The sequence below is a fragment of the Cupressus sempervirens genome, chromosome 3, assembly GCF_028749045.1.
Source record: "Cupressus sempervirens isolate cs-2001-9-10 chromosome 3, ASM2874904v1, whole genome shotgun sequence".
NCBI lineage: Eukaryota > Viridiplantae > Streptophyta > Pinopsida > Cupressales > Cupressaceae > Cupressus > Cupressus sempervirens.
The window spans coordinates 542,412,808-542,435,888 of NC_143120.1; the positions used below are offsets into that span (position 1 = coordinate 542,412,808).

General features: G+C 35.5%; 1 protein-coding gene across 4 annotated transcripts in view; it reads right to left on the reverse strand.

Annotated features, from left to right (window-relative positions):
- Positions 1-5,548: 5,548 nt before the first annotated feature.
- The window catches only part of SAG18 (senescence associated gene 18), a 76,652-nt gene continuing 59,119 nt past the window's right edge, over positions 5,549-23,081 (reverse strand). The window contains exons 6-7 of one of the 4 annotated variants that reach the window (XM_089820784.1): positions 19,557-19,716; positions 5,549-5,652 (exon numbers count right to left, since the gene is read on the reverse strand). In XM_089820784.1, coding sequence (XP_089676910.1) covers positions 5,646-5,652; positions 19,557-19,716 — 167 coding nt within the window. In that variant the 3' untranslated portion in view covers positions 5,549-5,645. Of the gene's footprint in view, positions 5,653-6,945; positions 7,476-19,552; positions 19,717-23,081 lie in introns of those variants that run through there. The other 3 variants (XM_089820783.1, XM_089820781.1, XM_089820785.1) reach the window with 3 other exon arrangements.

The window sequence follows — 23,081 nt, forward strand, 5'->3', positions numbered from 1 at the left end:
ATTTAATTCTTTTCTCCAATATTAAATAATTATATGAAATATTTTCACAATGTTACAATACAACTCATCAAGAATATTTTATGGGAATCTTTACATGTTGCACGTCCATCTAGGCACAACATTACATAATAAAATAAAATAATAAAATATACCAATATTATGCAATGTGTGCAACACTCATTATCTCAACAATCTTCCAGTTGTCGTATACATTGCATAGGGTCAATCTGTAGCCACATAAATGAACAAGGAAACAATCCCTCCCAGCACATCCACCGTCATGGATCAAAATACACCAAGTGCTTCATCTTGATACCCGCAACAAAATCAAAGTATCCAGCATCTCAAACATGAATGATCTCACCTCTTATTATGCCACTGCCAATGGACATACATAGAAGCCATCCAAAAAGAAAGCCACCCAACCTGTCGCATTAGAAGATCATAAAATCTTGTACCAACTAAAATTCCAAACACACAAAAAAAACCTAATCCAAAGGTAATCACATGTATCCGTAGTTGTCAAAAATATCCATAGCTGAAATAACACCCACAGCAAAGTGTCAAACCCATCCAACTAGCCATACCTCAAAGGTATAACAAGTGAATCTCATATCACCGACATATCCAATCTATAACCTGCAATCACAAACTTCAAGAGCAATACTTGCCACATATATACCAAGAAGCTCTCATTGCAAAAGATAATGTCAAATCTATAACCAATCCACTCACAACATCTCAAAGAAGTGAATCCATGTAGTATCAAAGACATCCACAATACATAAATTGATATCCTGCAAGAATAACTCTCATAACAAGTCTTCAATGCTCTCCCAAGTTCTCCACAACCAACAGAGGAAAGAGATAAAAGAATAATCATGTCATCTCTCACATGACATACATGAACACAAACTAGTGATCACAATCTCTAACCAATCTCAAATCCAATGTAGGCAAAATCGAACATTCAAGAAGATAACCAAGACTAGAGAAACCATGCAAATCATAACCTGTATCATGTCCTTCTACACACACCTCTAGATGTAAACTATGCAAGTATGATCTCCTCCATAAAACCCCAACAAGAAGCCTCAACAACACCCAAACCATACCATATATCTAATCATGGATATAAGCCTCTCACAAGAAGATCAAACTCATAAACCATTCCTAAACCAAGGAATAACCATTCCTAATCCAAGGAAAATGCCCAATATAAAACCATCTCCCAAACTTAACTAGCATAACAACATATGCACATGGAGATAACCAATGTTAAACCATTTCTCAAATGAACCCTCTAGAACTAACTCATGTACCATAGCTCAAGATCCATATCCATGAAAGATAAGCATAAATACAATGCAACTGAGAGAAACAATGGGCTACACCTCTCAAGTAGCAAACCGCCGAGTAGACCAAGAGTGGGGAATGAGAATGTTCATCAAGATACCCAAGTCTCCAACCAAGACTCATCTAAGAACAATCTCCTCTCAAGTCCATATCAGGTGACTGCCCCTCGGACTTCCTACTGAAACCATCAACCATCCCAACAAATACTTCTATAATCCAAGAGAAATCAGCATCACCACCATCTTTAAGTATCCATGAGCACCTGTAACCAATCAATCCATGCCAACTCCAAATGCAACATAGCAATATCATGAAGTATCCAGCTTATGATCAGTGTACTCAATACCAAGAAACTAAACCAAGATCAATGTCAAAGTTCCAGCCATGGCCTCAGGAACATAAACATGACAACATGATCTAACCATCTCAACCAAAGAGATAACATGCTCCACATGAACATACTATAACATGTCACAACTTTAAACACGTATCAAGAGTATACCATGACATAATAATGAAACCATCCTTACACCAAGGATAACATGTCAAATAAAAGCATAAACCTCACCCTTACCAAGAACCTTGTAAGTCTTCAAGATGCAACCATCTCCACACACCATGAAGAAAACCATCTCCACATACCAGGAAGAACCATCTTCACACACCATGAAGATAACAAGTGCACCATGCAAATGTCAAAGATGCTTCTACAGCAACAAGATCTAAAACAAATCTCCAACATCTGCAAACACTCAATAAATATATATCAATGCCAACAACTCTCACTCAACCGTGGTACCAAGTCACCGATGGCATCATAAAATCCATCTCCTACTTGAAGATCCAAACCAAATCAAGAACTAATCCTGCACTGTCACAAGCTCCCACTAAACCATGTATCCAAACTATCCATGACATAATGATGAAAAAATCCATTCTCTAACCATGAGAATCAACCAAAGCATCAAACCATCAAAGAACTCAAAGTGCACATCATGAGCTCCTCAAAAGAAACTAAAGAACCATGATCCTCAAACTCAGAAGATATACCACCATAACTGAATCAGAAAATCCAAGCTAATGAACATGAAAGATGTACCTATATATCCAATCATGTCATGCCAAAATCCATGACACCATGATGAAATCCATGAACCGAGCATCTAGCTCTCAATATGTCTAACCTGTCAACATAAAATAGTCAATCACAATTCTCCACCATGACTATACCTGGTAACAACATCTCATCCCTTCTACATGAAGAAAAAATTAACAAATCATGTGACTTAGGGCATAGACAACCCAAATCCAAGCCACCAATCTGAATATGCATCAATAATAAAAGATCAATGGGCAAAGACAACTCATAACCAAGCTATAAATGCAACCTGTAAGTATAGACTGCTTACAACACTGCACAACTTGTAGATCCAACAAGTCATCATACATATCCAAACCAAACACTGATAATCATATCATCATGAGACCAAACTTGAGTATACAATGACATCAAATCTTAAATCTCCAATGCCACAAACTCACAATGTTACCATAGTCAAAATATATCTATAACCTGTTCAGATCAATATATCACCAAATAAACTATGTCAAACTTGCACCAAATCTAAACCAATGTGTAGAGCTCTCCAAGAGCTTTTTGTTGACTATTTGAAGTCCAAAATTCGACTCCGTATGCCCAAGTTATGCCCTAATCCGTGCTCAAAATAAATAGCATCTGACTTTAGGACTCTTAAAACTTAACAAAATGTCAAAATCATAGAACCAAATCTACACCAAGTTGTAGTGCTCTAAATTAGCTTCACCAAGTTGTAGTGCTCTAAATTAGTTTTCCAACGCCTATAAGAACTCTGAAATCCGATATTCTAGGAGAAAGTTATGGTTGTTTTACTAAGACAGTCTTTTTACCATTTTCAGTGCGATTTTTCATTTTTAAATTTTTTTTTGTGACGAAAAATTTCAACAAGATTAAATTTGATGGCCATCATGGACTGAAACCAAAAAACTCTTTCATTTCCTTTGAACATGGCCAAATTAGGGCATATTATAAATCAAAATTTATGGAAATGTCGACCCGAATCCAATGGTGAGGTATGTTTTTACCCAAGAGGTCATTTCTGCAAGCTCCCCTTAAAACCCTCATTTAAATGAAACATCTAAAAAATCCTTTTGTCCAACAATTTCATATGCCCCATCATAACAGCAAACTCAAAACCCTTAGATCTGCAATAAATCATTCATATATCTTGCCATTTTCCTTTATCCTCTCATGCATTCCCATGGATTCAATCTAGGGTTACAATAATAAAACCATAACTCTGATACCACTTGTAAGGAAACTTGGCAACAAAGAATATAATCGTTTCCACATAACCCATAATAGTTCTAAAATAAACACGGAATTAAAATCCACATGCAAGAGAATAAACAACATACCCACAAAATTGTGACACAAGATGTACCCTAGGAAACCCTCATTGAGGAAAAAAAAAACCCAACTTCCAAAAACATCCATCACCATGTATTATTCAGCAAAAAATACCATTGCAATATAACCATGGAAGCCTTCATGGCCATAGCCACAACCGAGCAAACTATGTGAGCAAACATGAATCTACACATCCCACACATTGCTTTCAACCTTCACAAATGCTCCCTTGGCTGATATGTCAAGCCTTGTCCCACTCGACTCTTGCATTTCTCTTCTCCTGCTCACTACAACAACTACCCTTGTGGCTGCTTATTTAGTAGCAAGTCCCACAAAAACCACCAAGTGGTATTACATAAACCATGTGCTAAAACCATGTGTTATCTAACCCACTAACCCCACATTTAATATTGGGCATTTAATTCTTTTTCCCAATATTAAATAATTACATGAAATATTTTCACAATGTTAGAATACAACTCATCAAGAATATTTCATGAAAATTTTTACATGTTGCACGTCCATCTAGGCACAACATTACATAATAAAATAAAATAATAAAATATAACAATATTATGCAATGTGTGCAACGCCCATTATCTCAACAAGAAGAAGCCTTACTACTAGTAGATAAGTTTTAAGAAATTAGGGTTTCACATATGTTTAAAGCAAGGAACAAAGAAGCAGACTCATTGGCTAACTTAGGAGCCAAATGTTGAAGTTCATTTATTTAAAAATAGAGATCCTACCATCTCCAAGAGTCTTTGGTTGTGATCTTTAGAGTCCTCATTTCTCTCCTTCCTGCTTTCCATTTTAATTTTCTTTCGAATTTTAGTATAAGGTTTTATAGTTCTTTTTGTTATTTGCCTCTCGGTTAGTTTAACTTCCTCTGGTTTTTATAGAAGTAGGTCTTCTTTTCCTAAATAAGAGAGTTTCATCTTCAGGTTTTACCTTAGTTTTATTCCTAAGCTTAAGAGGGTCTCAACATTGATTTATTAGACCTTAGCATTATTGCATGATCTTTCCTTTAGTATCATAACAACTAATTTTCTTTTTCCTCTTTCTTTGTGCCTCATAGAGTGATTATTTTAGGTTTGAACAAAATTTTAGACCAATCTATCTTTATTAATTTTTAGCATATTATTCTAAGTATGTAGTTTGTAGTTTTACGATAAATTCTAGTTTTATCCATCATTCGTTTAGGCTCTCTTGCTTTGTTCCTTGTCTTTCTCTATCCCCTTTTAGTTGTTTTCCATTTTGGTGCCTCCTTTTTTCTCCCTTCCTTTACTTCTCATTTAGTCAACTTTTGTCATAGTTTTGGACATTATGTTTGTTGTCTTTTACTGTAATATCCCTTATCTGATCTAATTATTGGGGTATGGATTTATTATTAGAGTTTTATATCAAAATGTCATGAAACTATTAACGATCTTTGCCAAGTTTGAGAATATGCAAGTTTTTTGTGAGTAATGAATAGGTGCTAAATTCCAGAAAAAGAAGAATTATGAACGAGAAATGAATAACAACAAAGGATAAATGAAAATTATCTATAGAAAACGTATATCTAAGAGAACTTGAATCCTCACACTTATGTAAAACCCTCACGATCATACAATTGTATTTATTAACAATGCATGGATTGGTGTAAGAGAAGGAATGCCTCCTCAAAGTTTTGTAATTAAAAAAAATAGTATAAAATGAAATATAGTGGATATATTTCAAAGGAAGGGAATGCCCTTTCTAAGCCTTATGTTGAAGAACCAAACGCAATTGTATTATAAATAGAGATGACGCTAGCGCATCCCGAGCAATACTAGGGGTTTTCTTGCCCATTCTCTTTCCCCTAGTACCTGCACTTTGAACAGAACAAACATATCATAATAATAATTTTGGCATATAATATATAAAAGGGCTCTAGCCTTTTACCAATCAAAAAACAAAAACAAAAAACAAGTATCATAATTAAAACCCAAAAAAACATTAATTGTCTTCATACTATGCCCTTAATGGCAATGAACAGTAGAGAAAATAAACAAAAGGGGCATTTTCCCTATTGAACTGCTTTGAAATTACATCTCAGTTGATGAAATGCAGTAGATCAATCCTCTGAGGAACTTGAATAGTTCCTTGAAATTGCCTGTGTTGTTGTCGTCTCTAAGAAATATATTTTTGCAATAGACACAAAGAAGCAATTATACTTCGCATTACCCACATGGAAAGCCTAGAAATACTCCCAATTTAAACCCTATATCTACCTTCAAAGGGTGAAGTATTTCACCACCATGAAGCATACCTGATCATAGGGCTATGGGAGTTGTTCATGTTCATAACCACCATGATGCTTTATAGAACTTTCATTCTCTCTAAAAAAAGAAACTGGTTCAGACTGTCCATCTACAACACCCTACTCATGTTCTTCCATTTTCTTACAATAATCAGGAGATCCATTGCCTTAGCTATCACCTCTTCATTGATTTCAAATGAAATTCTCCCAACAGTGACCCTTATCAACCCAATGAGGCAACTTGGATAGACGAATTCTCATCATGCCCATTCATATTCAAAAATACAATTGTCAACTCTCAACCTTTGTTATTAGTTGTTGGAAGCCAACTTATTACGTGTTTGTGTGACTATTTGTTGTCCAGTAAAAAGAGAACCATTGGTACAATTAATTCACATAGGAAACACTATAGGAATCAAGAAATACATTTAGATATAAACAAGGAACAATGAATTACAAAGAATGATCATTCTACAAGCACCTCCATTTAGAGCATAAAAAGAATCAATTGCATCAAAACTGCATATAGATCACTTCAACAGTATTCTGTTATTTTCTAACACTCGCCCAAAATCATAGAGTCAGTCCACCAAGCGAGATGACTTGACTACAAAGTTGAACTTTTTTTGAATGAATTTATTTTACATGTTCATTACTGCGAACATCTTGCCAACATTTTTACCATCACCAACCTGTAGCTGTGGGTTTACGCATCTCCAAAGTAACAATTCACAAAAATGTTGCAATTAATTCATATTTTCACCAAATAAGGATGGTTTATGAATAGATTTCCCGCCGGAAGTCATCTCAATGTCTACCAAGGTTTTAATACTGGAAAACGTCTAAAAACATATTAAGGTTGTTTAACGAACGTAGCCCATCTATACATTCCAAGATCAGAAAATTACAAGTATGCCCTTTAGAGACATTTATTTGAAGTTGAACAATAGATAGTTTTCTTGTTTTTAATTCAGAAACCAAACAAATAATATTCTGATTTTTCTCTGTATCTTGAGGAATATTAATAGAATATCATTAAAATGAATGGATAGTCTTCATGAGATTGGAGCACAGTAAGTTCTAGAAAGAGGTTCTGAAGTGTGACAAAAAGATTGCAAACTAGGAAACATGCATTTCAGTATACTGCACAGCAATGGCTTCCCCATTATGAGTGAATTACCAATGACATGCGATAAAAACTTGTTTGCTTGCTGAACAAAACACAATTGAAAGCCAAGCTTTCATATAGAAATTGCTTCATTACAACCAGGATTATTATCCACTTCTGTTGTTAATCTTGAATACTTCCACTTAAACCATCTTTGTCCATCTTCGCCACGAACCAAAACCATCTTCAAAGATACCTTCCATGTTTCAAACAAACTCTGTCTACATAATTAACATAAACATCAACATAATGAATCATATTCATGTGGAACTTTGATCTCCAAATTGAAAAATTAGTATTAACCAGTCTATGCTTGTCTAGACAATTTTTCAACCTTAAGATTTAGAGCTTAGATTACAATATGCAGCTGCAGATACTCACACTTTTTTTCAAGAATTTATTATTGAAAGAAAACATGAGTATTGGCTAATATATGCATTGCTACAGTACTGTGTGGACTTAATGAATGCAAAGGCATGAGAGGTGATAAAGCTAAGTGACTAATTTGTGTGTGTAGGAGTTTATACTGTGTATAATTTCTATGTTGAAGGAGATTGTTAGAGCTATGCTTGACAGAGTCTAGTTTTAATGAGAGTCATGCAGTTGAAGGCGTGGAAACAGAAATATCATATCAGATTCAGTGTAATTTTGACTGTTGTTACTTGCTAAGGTTGCTATCTCAACTAATCGAAGTTGGTGCTTCAAGGATTGGTGCTCTCTAATTGAGGTCAATGCCTCAGCTGACGGGAGTTGGTTCTTCAGCTGTTCAGAGTTAGTGCTCTCTGTGGGTTGGTGCTCACTTTTGTAATTTAGGTTGGTGCCCTTAGATAATGAAAGGTATTGTATGCCCGCGCATTTTTTAACTACAAGGATTCCACAAGAATTTGGTGATTACAATTTTTATGGTTGCTCTTTTTATGTTTTGTGATTTCCTGCATTTTAAAGTTCAAAAGTTCTATAATACTGATTCACCCCCTTCCTCCCCCTGCCACCCTTCAGTATTTCTTGTGTGCTCTTCACTATGTTAATATGGCATGTATAGAAAAAATGAAACAAGAGAATATTTGATGATAAATTATTAAAGACACAACTACGACATTTAAAAACATGTATGCAAATTCCTGAATAATACAGTAAATAATTCAGAATGAAGACTCTTCACCAGCTGGGACTATAGAATTATGAAGTCCGAATTCGTTGAAGAATCCTAATAGTTATACTTTCTTGGCCTCTCAAAAACTTCCTTCAAGAAAGAGAGGATAGGTCAAGTTAATGGACTCAAGTGCAATCTGCATCATTAAAGACACGCTATATTGATACTCACTTTAGCAAAAAAAGTATGGTGCTTCAAAAATCAAGAAGCATCATTGTTCATGCCCTACATTGGATTCATAGCTAGACACCACCACTTGATCCAACTTCTATCTCTACTTGCTCTAATACCATATTGAATTTGGCAGAAAAATACACAAATTATTACACCATTTTTGCATAGACAAAGTAGATAGGTCCGGTTTACAATCAAAGTCTTATTCTCTAGCCTTTGAGATAAAAAATATATAGGTCAAGTTTATGTTGCCCCATTTTTCATCCTGTACCCAAGTAGTAAAAGTGATATCTTGTGTCTTAGTAATTTCCTAGGTGTGTTTAGGACTAGGTCTAAGCCCCCTTTAGGAGGAAAGAGTCTTCATCGGATTTTTCATTTTCCTCTTCTCTGCGTTTCATAGCCAGATGGTTTTTCCTTAATGTGGAGGGATTTTGCGGATAGCTTAGTGCCTAATCCGATGGAGATTCAAGTTGCTCATGCAAACATTATATACGGAGTTATATCTATTTGCGGCCTGTCATTTTCTCAAACAAGAACAAAAGCTTGCGGAAATCTGGACTTCATCTTCTCCTCGGTAGGTTTTCAACCCTTGAAGGCGATTTCCCGCGAAGAGCACCAAATGATGCAATTGGATCAAAATAAGAAAATAATAAGGCACCCTATGGAAAATTCATGTTCCTATACAATTATCCACCTCAGGGAATGTTAAGGATTCGTCACAGCTCTCATAATCATTCCAAGTGGAAAACTCAAAACTAACTTCTCCTTGGTGGGTTTTCGACCCATGAAGTTAGTTTTCCGCAAAACGCAATTTTTAAGGAAAGGAAACAAAAGTTGGGTCCATAATGAATTTTTGCACTCCTTTTGGACATATCCGAACCCAAAGGAAACAATAGTCAAAAGGTGGGTAAAAGGGAAGCCTGGGTAGAGAAATGGAAATTGTCTTCTCCTCAGTAGGTTTTCAACCCATGAGGACAATTTTTCAGATTTTAAAAGAAAACCAAGTTTGTAAGCAGATTGGACCCACAATTTGTGTGCAAAACTTCTCAAGACAATGATGAGAAGTATTCTAACTATTGCGGGAAAGAGTTATTAAGCAGAATTCAACTCAACAGATATTTTCTCACGGAGTACTCTATTTGTAACTCCCCGAAACTTAAAGGGAAATGGGAAAGTATGGGAAGATAGAAAGTTACCGTTGGGCCAAGAGAACAGTGAAAAGACACCGAGATATCCGTTAAAACCATGCATTTACTGTTCCAACGGATCTCTCCTTCAATTCATTCGTGTGGCGCGAATTCTAAAGATCAACGGATGAATTGCAACTCCTATATAGATGGAAACATGAACAATTACAAAAACTACCGCTCTTTCTTGAACTGTTATTCTGTTAATTTGCACAACTTTTTCAAAAAGCTAGTATCTGTGCATTTGCTATTCTTTTCCTTTTCTGGATTCAAAATTCATTCTCAAATAGAAATGACAACTAGATTTGTGAGTTTCGATGGGTTGAACGAAATTAAGTCTTCACTGCAGAATTTCACGGATACTTCTCTTTGTTTCTATGATATGCAAGATTTTCAAAAGAGATTGAGATCGGAGCTAATCCATCCCATTACTAAGAAGCTTCGAGGATGCGAGCTTGTTGAGGCAGTTGGTTTTCCTATTGCAGTCCAAGCTCCAGAATTAATCTATGAATGCATAAATCATTACAACCCGGACACCAAACAAATTGTATTGCCAGATGACACAGTGTAATCTCCATTGATAGGCAAACTGTGGTGAATTGCCTTCGAGTTTCGAAACGGGAAGAATTTTCAGATTTGACATTTGGAGGAGCCATTTCTGAATTCTCCGTGAAGAAGATGATTTGGAGAAAAGAGATCATGCAATCATGGTTTCAAAAACCATGGAGCGTCAAGAATAAGGTTCCTAAAACTCTGTTTTGGACTAATCTCAAACCTGAGATTGTCGACATCATAGTCCTCTTGCACAAATTGAAAGGTGAGGCTGACGCTTTAAACTTTGTTCAGCAATATTTCTTTTTGGTGCAAGTCATCTACTCTGATACCCAATATATTGATTGGGCTCACGAGGTAAGCGAGATTCTATCCAATGCTCTTAGTGCGCAAAATTCTACAACTTATTCTACATGTCCTCCTTCCTCATTTACATGTTAGCTTCTTTACAATTATGGCCAGGCCTTCCAAGGGTGGAAAATTTTCCTGATGATGTGAAGTCTTATGAATTCTATCCATGTTTACAATTAGAAAATAGCTATGCAGAGTATATAAGAGTTAACGATGCATTCACCATGAGAATTTGCAGGGAGCTATAGGGATGTCCAGAGAGGAGATTCAGCCCTTGAAGCCATGATAGTCATTAGCCAATTTGGGAGTTATTTCATCCAGTTCTCATCCTTTTCATATTTGTCTCTTGCAGCTTTTGATGACTTTCCCTTAAAGCTACCGAGATATCCTAGTGATATGATCGTGTTGATAGAGATTGTGCGGCAGGCAATCCAAGTGAACGTGCTAAGCGGGAGTTTGAAGAAGAAAGGGTACGAGTTTCCTATGAAGGTGGGAGCTTTTAGTTGTGAGTCTTGTTCTAATGCAAAGAACATGCTAAAGGTGTTTGAATTGAAATATAAATTGGAGATGTATGAGGTCTTAAGACCTATCTTTGATCCGAATGGATATTTATGGAAGGTGTTGCACATTGGAAGTGTGATCAAACACATCACCACCATTGAAGACTACTTGGTTGATTGCAAGGATGAGTTCGAGAGTTGTGATCGTGCTTTCGCCAGACTTACAATAGATCAAGTGAGGATGTATAAAGTTAATATCAATGTTGGGGGAGTAGAAGATGATGGACAGAATATGTATAGTAACACCTATCTAACAAAGCTAAGAAATACTCCTATCATCTCAGAACCTTATGAAGATGCTAGAGAAGAGCTAGAGATCATGATGGCCCGGATTATTAAAAGGACTGGGAAGTGGGTTGAATGGACCACAACCAGGAGTCAAAGTAAAAGCACACCCGCTCAAGCTTCTCCAACAGCCGCAGCAACTTCCTCCTCTCAAGGTGGCACATCAGGTGTAACCTTGGCTCTCACTCAAGGACCAGCTCAAGCATCATGTAGTGCTTGCCCCTAGTTTACATTTCTGCTATTATTGCCAAACTCTTTTAGGCCAGTTTTATGTTTGATGATTAGTAGCATTATCTTGAGATTATTAGATATTGTTTCCGACTCAGTTGATATATGACGAGATTACTTGGTACTCAATACTTCATGTGTACATGATGATTATTACAATGCTGTTAAATTATTGATGATGTTTAGTTAGATGGATTATCTCATGTGTTGTCTTATGGATACTTACCCCATACTGCATGTGTATGGTGTGCGTGTTTTTTTTCTTTATGTATGGTGTTTATGATGTGGTTAAGGTGAGTCGTAGTCACCTGCTAGTTGGGATCTACACGATGTACCACTTCCTGCCATTGCCTGTTTAGCTTAGTATATATTGTGTATGTACATGCATGGATTTTATGCAGGTTGCAGGTACCATGTATCGATTTCCCTGAATTGCCAGGATGAGCGTACCCTATCGCATTATCTCAATGGTAAGAGAGGGGAGATAAATTCTTAAGTCCAAATCCTAAACCTTTGAGCCATTTGTCTTAATTGACACTTAGGACAAGTCTCTGAGTCGTGTACCTTCCAAATGCGTCAGATGATGTTAATTCATGATTTTAAACCCTTAGTTGATTTTGTATGTGTTTTACTATGATGGGTTTTCGTATTTTACTGTATGAGTTTTTGGTGAATTTTCTGTTAATTAAGTCTAATTAAAAGATTTAATTAATGATTTAATTTAATGGAAAATTATATGTTATGTTATTTAATTAATTGAGAAAATTAATTAAATAAAAAGAATTAATTTGAGGATAAATTTATAAGTTTAAATTTGGAATGTGATAATATTTAGTTAGTTTAATAATCATATACATATTTGGAGTGCATTTTTAAAATAAATGCTAAATAATATTATTATTTAAACTAATAGATAGTTATCAAAATTAATGTTCAAAAATAAATTTAGAAGTGGGAAAAGAAATTAATTTATTAAAAGTTTCATGATTGCATAATACATGCATGAGACTAAATTAAATAAATCAATTTAAAAGAGGTCAAGTAAAAAAAAATTAAATAAAGTAATTTAATGGATTATTGTATGTGCATGGAAAAGATAAATAAAAGTTAATAAAGAGTTAAAAAGTGGTGAGCAAAGAGTTCTCTGGGGGTGAATGCACAATTAGTGCCCCGATTTTAGGGAGAGAACTCCTTATCACAATTTGGGGGTTCATTTCCAAGGGACTGAAAAATTTTGGAGAAGGAATAAGTTTTCAAAGGCGGAGAAAGTTTTGAAAGGGGAATTGTTCTCTATAGATTTCTGGAGCGTAGCAAATTAGCATCAATGTCCAGGTAGATGCTTGTGAAAATTTGCATAATTTAAATACGTTCTTTTAATTCCTGTCTTCTTCATGTTTGTTAGATGATTGTCTGAATAATTCTGGTGAAGAGTATATATATCATGTTGTGGTTTCTGGATATTGGAAAATTATTCTGTACATGGAATGTTTTAATTGTTCAATATAAATTCTCTCCAGTAGATTTTAGATTGAGAAAACTTACCAGGAAGGGTTGGATTTTATTGAAAAATCTTCTTATTAAAAATAATAAATAAATATGTATATGATAATAAAGAAATCAAGAATGGGCACCTAGTATTCGTCTATCAGATTTATTTCTGAGTTTTGATAAAAGAATATATATATATATATATATATATATTCTTTTAAAATAAATTTAGTTTAAAACAAAATTTCATTATCTCAAGAAAGATTTTTTTTTTTTTTTTAAATTTTAAAATTGATATTTGCAAGGAAGAAGAATTGTTTGTTTTATTTTTAAAAAAGGGGGCGTTAGTTTTAAATCTGTTAAAAAAATATATTTAAAAAATATAATTATGGTGGGGGAGGGAATTACCCCGTGCCCCACCCCCCTGCCGTGGCTCTGCGCGACAGTACTTACATCACAGGTACTGCGACGATAGGTACTAAGTACCTGCCGCCGCAGGCCCTTTTGTTAAACCGGCAGGCTTATTAAAAACGAGCTTTTTTTTTAAAGTTTTTTTTAATATTTTTATTTTTTATTTTTTTTTAATATAATTATAATATATTTTAAATATTATGTTAATTAATAGAATTATTAATAGTTTTGAATAATAAATAACATTTAATATAGTTGTTGGTTTATTTAAAATAAATTTAATAAATATTAATTAAATATTGATAAATGAACATTAGCTTATCCAAATAAAATTTAATTGAATTGAATGTGTATTAATTAGCAAGATAGGGAAACTTTTAAGAGGATTAATTTGACTTTAGTAGAGCTATGATGTTAGCAAACTTGGAATAAATATAATATTTATCCTTTAGTAAATTTAGAAAAAAATTGATTTTCAACTGTGGGGTAAATCCTTATTTTACTTAAACAAATACTTGAGTTAATTATAAGATAATGGAGAAACAAATACTTGAGTTAATTATAAGATAATGGAGGATCTATCTATCTTGATTACAACTCTAAAATGAAAACTGAAACCTCATATTTGATTTAACCATGAGATTGTATAAGCAAACCAAAACATGTATATGTATCTTGTTTTCTTTATGCTATTTATGTTTAGGGTTTTTTTTTTGGGGTTAACTAGATTGTTGACCAGTTATAGGACGTCTACCAGAGGCTAGGGGGTTTTGTGAGTGTGGTATCATGTTGACTCGATCTCGATCGTTATTGCTCAACCATGTATGTGATGGTATGCTTATGATGAGTATGTTTTATTGTTGGTTACTATCTTTCAATGTCTTTGTGGGATAGCAGGATATATGCTATGAGATACTTGATTAACCATTCTGAGTCATTGATCAGTATTGTCGGTTACTTTCCATTTGCTCGTTGAGAACCGATGGATATTGTGATTTATCTTGTTGCTTTCCAGTTGCTCGTAAAGAACTAATGTGAAAACTATGATTATCTTTATGATGCTTCCCAGTCACTTGTATAGGACTGAGGTGATTTTACTATGATTCTGTGATTTGTGATTTCATGAGCTTAGGGTAGGTTATCTATATGTAGTGTCAGGAAGTGGCTTGCAATGGGGGCCGGGGACCCTAAGTGGTCCTAGGGGTAACTTATTGTAAGTTGTTTAATAAGTGATAACTTTACACTTAATACTAACTTAAATAAACCTAATAAGAGATAATTGTATGTTGTCGCCCATGCCTCGAGTGCTAATACAGACTAGGATGGGAGTAGAGAGAACACTTGGTTATGACCTTGCATTCCGTAGTATGCCTTGTCAGTGCGAGAGGATACTAGTGGCCGCGAGGATCACTAGGGACCCGAGAGTCCTAAGGGATTGCTCGGGTAACTCCGAATGTGATTTGTGTGATGACACTTTCCCACTTACATAATAGATACCTCCATGTCTTTGTGTGCCTCTAGGTTTAGATGTCAATCTATGTGTTAGAACCTTTGAGTTAGTATACTTTTAGGATTTCCTGGACTTAGAGAGTTCTTGTGTTACGTGTCTTGATATCCTATTTGGGACTTAAGACTATCTCCTCAGTGCAGTGGGAGTGGGCCATTTAGGTTCCACGCAGTCAAGTGGTAGTGCTTTTTACTCTTACCATTGAGATCCGTCCGTGGTCACCGTGGTTGGAGCTTTCTTGGTTGGCATTTACCTTCATTCTGTTCATGGATTTTATGATGGATGTTTTATCATTATGGATGTATGGATGTATCATGTATGGTGAATGATTTCATTTATTTTATTGCACATATATCATCGATCCGAAGAGGATGATGTATATCTATTTTTACATATGTATATTCTTTTAAGCCTTTCATACCTTGTGACATGTACAGTGGATGAATGAGCATTCTGAATTAATTTACCAAGAGGCATTTGGAACAAATGTATATTAAATGGATATTGGACTTTATAATTATTCTTTCATATGGATGTGGCATTTGATGGACTTAGTTTTAGATTAGATTTAAATGTGACTCAAAGTCTTGGGATCCTTAAGGAATGTAACCTGTTACGTATGTTTGTTGATGATTACATGTTATTGCTTCCACTACTATGTGTTTGATGTGCATGTTATACTTTCTTACTTCAAAAAAAAAATGCTATCAAACTTAGTCAAACTTTAGGTTATTTCTTTTGGATCCCTTAGCGGGGCGTTACACATCAAGCGGAGGTGATCAACCTCCTGACAAGAATATTCCTTTGGATAAAACTTGTCATGATGGCTCCCTCCAGTGGTTGGAACTCCAACAGAAGTCGAGAAGAAGAAAGCAGATCCTAAAGATACTACGGCTACTCCAGTCCCCTCACCTCATAGTAGCCCAGTTCCATCTGCAAGTGTTGCACTTCTCCAGCTGAGTAGTCCTCAAGTGCAGGTAGTAGATTTAAGAGATGGAGGAAGTAGTGACAGTGAATCCACTGAATCTGATGAGGCAACAAAGAAGACTTCAAAGGCGAAGAAAGGCCACAATTCTTCGAAGCTCATTTCACAAGCCCCAAAGAATCCCTTCTCTTCGACCGCGAAAGCAATCACTCTAATTAAGAGAAAGATGTTTAGCATAGATTCCCTTGGAACGGCCTCCAAAGTGATAAGCACAGATTCATGGTTGGAGGATACTCTAGACAAGAAGAGAAAAAGGAAAGATGGAGTCCCCAACAAGGATACCTTATCACTTGCTATCCGCTCCGAATCAGCACTGAGTAAGGTTAAGAAGCAAAAGACTTTGTCCATTCTCGAACAAGATCCTGAAACAGGACACCAAACCATGTAGATAGCAAAACCCACCAAAGAGGGAAGAATTAAGGATATGTCTACTGATGATTTTACCCTACAGTCAGTGGATCTCGGGGAAGCCAAACACGATACCAAAGTTAGCTTATGGAAGTCAACAAATGAAGTGATTGAAGGACAACTGGAGAGCCTTAAGTTGTCAAAGGTCCGGATGAAGGTGGAAATACAAGCACTAAATGGCTTCATCAGGCAATTGGTCACCCCATTGGCAAGCATCTCCGGAATGCCTATTACTAAAGATCCCACTGTTGCAGATGTTCAAGCGCTCATCTCTCAACTCCAAGAAGACAAACATTTTGGGCAGATCGGTAGAGAGTGGAGCAGGAAACTCAAGTTGGAGGGACTCTCTATTATAGAGCAAATCGGCAATGCTATATTGAGGTTGGAAATAGAGAAGGATAATATTTCATCAAATAGAGCCACTTTGACCGTGAAGAGAACAAAGAGTGAAGATTGTGTCTCTGCTAAAGATGATCATTCATATGAAGACTAAGGAGGCTATAGAAGCAAAGATCCTGCCTAAAGGAGATGAGTCTTTATTTGAATGGCTTTAGAGCATGCAATTCAAGTCTGAAATGATCTTAGCAGTAGAAGAAGGGCTTAAGGAAACCGAGACTAAAGTGAAGAAGGATATGGACAGAGATTACGAACTCTTGAGAGGTTTACATACAGATTCATAGACTAGTGGACAAGGAAAGGGAATAATTGGAGTAGCCATTATGCAATCAAACTTCTCCAATTACATAGATAGTCTAACGGGAATATCTTCCGGTCACCAGAATAGAATTTTCGAACTCCGGAAACTTGGTGGCTGTGTACATGTGGCCATGCAGGAAATACAAGATCATTGAATGTTGTCAAGGATTTGGCCAGACAACATTCTAAATGGCTCTTGAGATATTCTAATGTACATATTCACAAGCATGAAGAATTAATTCCAATCATTGTAGCCGCTAAGGCCTATAGGACAAAAGCAAAAAAGAGAAAGAAGGCGAAGTGATTCATAGTCCACCCCTTTTCATATTTTGATGTAATCATTGTAATCGACAAACTGGTTCCTTGCCATTTGTCATTTTTGAGAAGATGAACCGATTAAACTTTTTTTGTAACGGTCATCTCGGAGTCTTATATGTATTGGGATGAAAGATAAATAAAAGGTCGGTGAATTTTGGTGTGAAATACTAGATGTTGCAGAGTCACTTGAATGGTATTTTGTGTCAATTATTTTCTATTCCATTCTGTTAGTTGTTAATTGTTTGTTTTCTCTTTTTCATGAATTAAAACAAGGAACAAACAGAGCTTCATTCCCCTATTTTGAGGCAGCAAACTGAATATGATAAGTATTGTCATCATAGATTCAAAAGAGATCCCTTAGATGTTTCCTTCTAGTTAATCTTTCTTTCTCCGTATTTAGTTTCTCACTGAATCAGTTAACATTAGTTGTTATGCAATATTGAATCTTTAAGTCTTATGAGTTCATAAGATGTGTGAGTTCATAAACTTAATTTATCTTCTGAAATCTTTTCATGCCTGAGTTAGATCCTGTATAGATTTGGAGAGGGTTAAGAACATACCCCTTTTAAGAATTAGGAACAAACATAATTCATTGCAAATCTGCAATAGGGAGCTGTACCTAATAATTCAGAGGAAAGTTGGTCTTTTTAGAAACAACTTTCCAACTATTGTAACCAGATATTGTTCATAAAATTTGGGCACCCAAGAGTTAAATAAAAAAGAACAATCTGTTTACCAACAGTTTACTTAGACATTTTATCTTTATGCAAAACCCAAAGAACAAATTGTGCAATGTTTATATTATGAGACTTGTTTTTGTTGTAGATTTAACAGTCAGAAAAATTAGGGAGCTTCGCCTACAAATTTGAAGATCGTCCATTGCTTATTTTTTTGGTGTCCTTAAAGTGACAAATTAAAACACTGACAATGCTTCTAATTAGCAACTCCCTGAAGGTACTGTTCTACTCTCTCAGCCTGGAATTTCTTCCAATAGCAATCAAGGAAAGAATGACGTTACAGCAGCATAGAGGAAGAGTAAGAGATTCTGAGTATAAGGGAATCATCTTAGATAAGGGCCCGAAGATTTTTTTTGTCATTTCTAATCTGTGCACGCTGAAATTTGTTAATCCGATTTTGGGGAAAGAAAGAATAGAGAACATAAAAATCATCATGTATCCTGCCACTGTTGTGGATTTTCATGATAACATGAAGCAGGGGTTGCAGACCTGGATGTTTTTTAAAGGAATTTTCAAAACAGTGCTTTCTTTCACAATGGAATAACTGCGAGTTGGGCACAGCTCAAACAAGGAGAATCCCACATTCAGCAAGAAAGACGAAAGACTCCTACAAGAAGCCTGAATGGAGAAATTCAGAGGTGCCTAAATGGAGAAACTCAGAAGCATTTTTAAGCAGAAAGAATCATGGCAACTTACGATAAGGACTTAGGAATTTGTGAGAACAAGCTTCATGTAATTCCCCTGGATAAGTGATTAGCTCTCTGTCATTTTTCCTTCACTGTTTTGGGAAGGCTTGGCGGTGTACTTGAGGACTTGAAGTGCACAGCGAAAACTGAAGCAAAATGTGAAATCAAAAAGAAGGAAGTTGTCCTTAAAAACATCCAGTCTGCAGAGGAGGATTTTTCTCACTCATCGTTGTGGACTGGGAAAGGTTCCAGCTGGTATGGACTAATCTTCCTCAGGGGCTGGTATGTATCATTTCCTTTTCATCTAGGTGTGAATTAGTGTAGGGTAGCAGTATATAATGGCTGTCTGTTTCTTAGGATGGATGGACTTATAGCTATTACTCTTGGATGACATCAACATTGCGTTGCGTATTTCTTTTGGAATGGCTAGGTGGTGATGATGACCACATAATTCTGGCTTTTGTTATCTCTAGCATTGCATTAAATGATTATATTTTACCATTGAAGGCCGTAATAGAACCCTCAACTCAACAATTAAAAAAAATAACATAGGAAAGAAGAGCTCAGACGTGTTACCTCTCGATGTTAACAGTCCTGCGAGACAACATGATTGTGAGGAAAACAGGAACCATGGCAGCACATAAGTGCTTCAATGTATGACCACTTATAATATAATGAGTCAGCTTGTAAATTGGCTTGTCTTCTGCCTCTTCAATCTTAGCCAAGAGATAAAACCCTATAAAATAACAAACAGATATTTACAAAACCAAAATAAATTATTAAAACTTGTCTCCAAAAAAGGGTATATGGTAAAGTACATATGAAATTCTGATATAAAAATCACAAAGGAAAATAAACTTCCATCTTTGAAATCAAGATCTTCATGCCTATATGGGAAAGTGAAATCAGTTATATCTTTTGGCAGTGTACCGATGCATGGGCCTTTAGAGCTTTGGCTTACACACCTAAGTAAATTTATTTATTACTTCACTCTCTTGTCAAGGTTCTCTTGTAGGGAACACTATGCTGATCAGAGATAAGTGCAAAACTTATCTGTCCACTATGACTTCTACAATTGATACCCATTGGAGTCAATGTCAGTCAGCTTTTCATGAGGATAGTGCCTAGCTAGGCATAGAGAGGCTGTCAAGTAGGATTTAGCTATGCTTGTAAAAGAAAAATTTATTTTCTTTAGTAAAGATATTGATCGTCCTATATGGAACATGCTAAGGTATTAAATTTTCTAATTTTTATTGTAATTAATTTGGTAAGCTGATTTTACTATCATGTATATTTGTGCTAATGAATAATTATCCCATTCAGCAACAAAATAAGCATTATATAAAAATTGCAAGGGTGCATAGTGTGTGAGAAAATCTCTTAACAAGGCTAAATGATAGAATGTTCAAATGTTCAAAAACAGGTAGAGCTGATCAGTTTCTCCACTATACCAGTTTCTCCAAGCAATGAAATATGCTTTCATTAGGAGCTGATCAGAAACTCCATATGAAAAAATATAGTACCTAAAGGTGCTTAAAAAAGATTGAAATGGAGATATTTCCATTCTCATTCCTCTATCTAGGGAATAAAAGCATCAATCCACTTGACAATACTTTTAATTACAAATTCATTGATTCGTAGCCAAACATGAGCAATGACTGTTGAAAAACATGGTCAACAAAAACAAACACGGTTTTCAGCTTTTAAGTATTGTAGTTTGTACTTTGTAGTGATATTTTTAATTACAAAATTCTCACATCAAAACATAATATTAAATTGGCTCAAGTGTTACAAACAAAGAAGCAGCTTAAACAACGAAACTAATAAGGACAAACAATATATGAGAAGACACAATTCCTTAATTTAAGTTATCATACTCAGGTGAGAACTTAGGCAAATAGGAAGCAAAACATGAGAACGGGCAAGTGATTCCTATCTTCAAGTGCACCTGTTATTTCTTCACTATTCAACACCCAGACCATAAAGTGTACATCCATTTAGCCCCCTTGCAGCATATTTGTAAAATTGTATGGTGCTGCTTTGATTATTTTGTACATTACCACTACTGGTGATAGCCATTTTTGGTTGCAGGACTGTAGAGGAGCAGAAGAGAACCACACAAGTAGTGTGCAGAAAACATAGGTGATGATGTTGAAGATTCCTTTAAGTACTTATGATCGCCATGATCTTTGTATGGGTGTTTAGGTGTTCAAATGATTTAATGTAGTGTCCTTGTTCTGTGTTCATTGATTGCCATGTGGTCTATGCCCTTGTGCTCTAGTCACTTTGCATGCCTTTGTTTGCAACTACATCTAAAACTATGTCTTTAAAAATAAACACATTCGAATGGAGAAGTTGGACATATTTGTTGTTATTCTTTATTCTCTACTCTGTGAAACTTAAGTCAAAATACTTTGTTTGGGGAGAAAATTTATGGCAACTGCCCTTCAGGTCCTTGAGGACTTGCCCTCACTTCAGTCATTAATGGATATTAATAAGCATTCCTTAAGAAGCAACCAAACCGTGAAATGATAACGATTAGTTTGAAATTTAATAGGAGTTGATGGTTGGTAAAGGGTTTCAGTCTATTGTTTTTCATCCTCACGCCATGCAAAGGTGATGTGACCACTGGCTATTGTGAATCCATGCCAGATTGGTAGTTCACCACCCCCTCTCTGCCATTATGCATTCATTGATGGAGCTCAGAGTTTTAAGAAAAGAAGGCAGTGAAAGTTCAAAGGATGTTCAAAAAGACTGGAACGGAAAGTCTGATAGTGCATAATTCTTCTGATTCATCAGTGGCATAGGTCTTTGCCATTGGGATATCTTTGTACCTGCCCTTGGAGTGTTGACTTGGTTATTCTAGGGCAAAGGTCCTTTCTCATCATCACTGATTGGTTCATTCCTTTACAAGCTCGAGTAACTGACCTCACTGTTCTCACTCTTATAATTTAAACTCTGATCTTAAGAACTTATAAGTCTGATAAGTGAATAATTCTTCTGATTCATCAGTGGCATTGGTCTTTGCCATTGGGAAATCCCTGTACCTGCCCTTGGAGTGTTGACTTGTTTGTTCTAGGGAAATGGTCCTTTCTCATCATCGCTGATCGGTTCATTCCTTTACAAGCTCAAGTAACGGACATCACTGTTCTCACTCTTTAATTCAAACTCTGATCTTAAGAATTTATGAGAAGGTTGGAGTTGTATTCACTATGCTTTACAGGGAAGAATGAACAAAATTTTCAAATTTGTTGTTGTACACTCAGTGACCTTGGTTAAGCTAACTGACCTCTTATATTATAATCACCTATTAAGTCACTTTACTTTTATGCAATAATCTTCTTGTTAATATATCTGTGCCTTGTGTTCAAAGGTAGTCTCTCCTAAGATGATAATTAAGCTAAGCCTACAAATAGCTTGTATCATTGTGACATTCTTTTGAATCTCAAATCTTGGGGTCAGCAAGTTAGAACAGGGCAAAAGTTAAAAGAGTAAATGTGGTGTTTTATTACCTATGTTCCTCTTGCTTCGTATCTGTTTATATTCAAGGTATTTTGGTTACTCAAGAAGCTTGTATTGACATCAGGAGTTGTTGAGGATGCATTTCATGAAAGTGAAATTTTGCGAAAGCAATGTGATTAGTTCATGCTTGAAACTCAGTGTTACGGTTGTTGACCATCTCATCTTGTGAAGCTTGTAAGTCCACTGATAACTGCAATGCCTTGTTTTTTATCTTTAGACTGTGGTTAATGATTGATAGAAAAGATATCAACTATTCATCTAAAGGTCTAATTCCATCATTGTGGCTCCAACAAAGAGTGGATTGAAACCAAATTAGGGACTAAGAATCTTATTCAGTGCTCAAGAATAAAAGTTTTTTTACATATCTTTCTGTTGTATTTTAAGACTAGAATTTGGGTCAAATTAGTATTTTCCCAAAACAAGGCTGTGGTATCCTAGGCATTAGGTTAGTATTCACTCTAGTTCCTAATTGTCACCTTAGGCCATGGCACGGTGACCTGAAAGCAGTTGTCCAGGTCACATTGAGATCTCACTCAATGGAAAGGAAATCCCTTCTCTATCTAGTAGTTTGTGTATCTA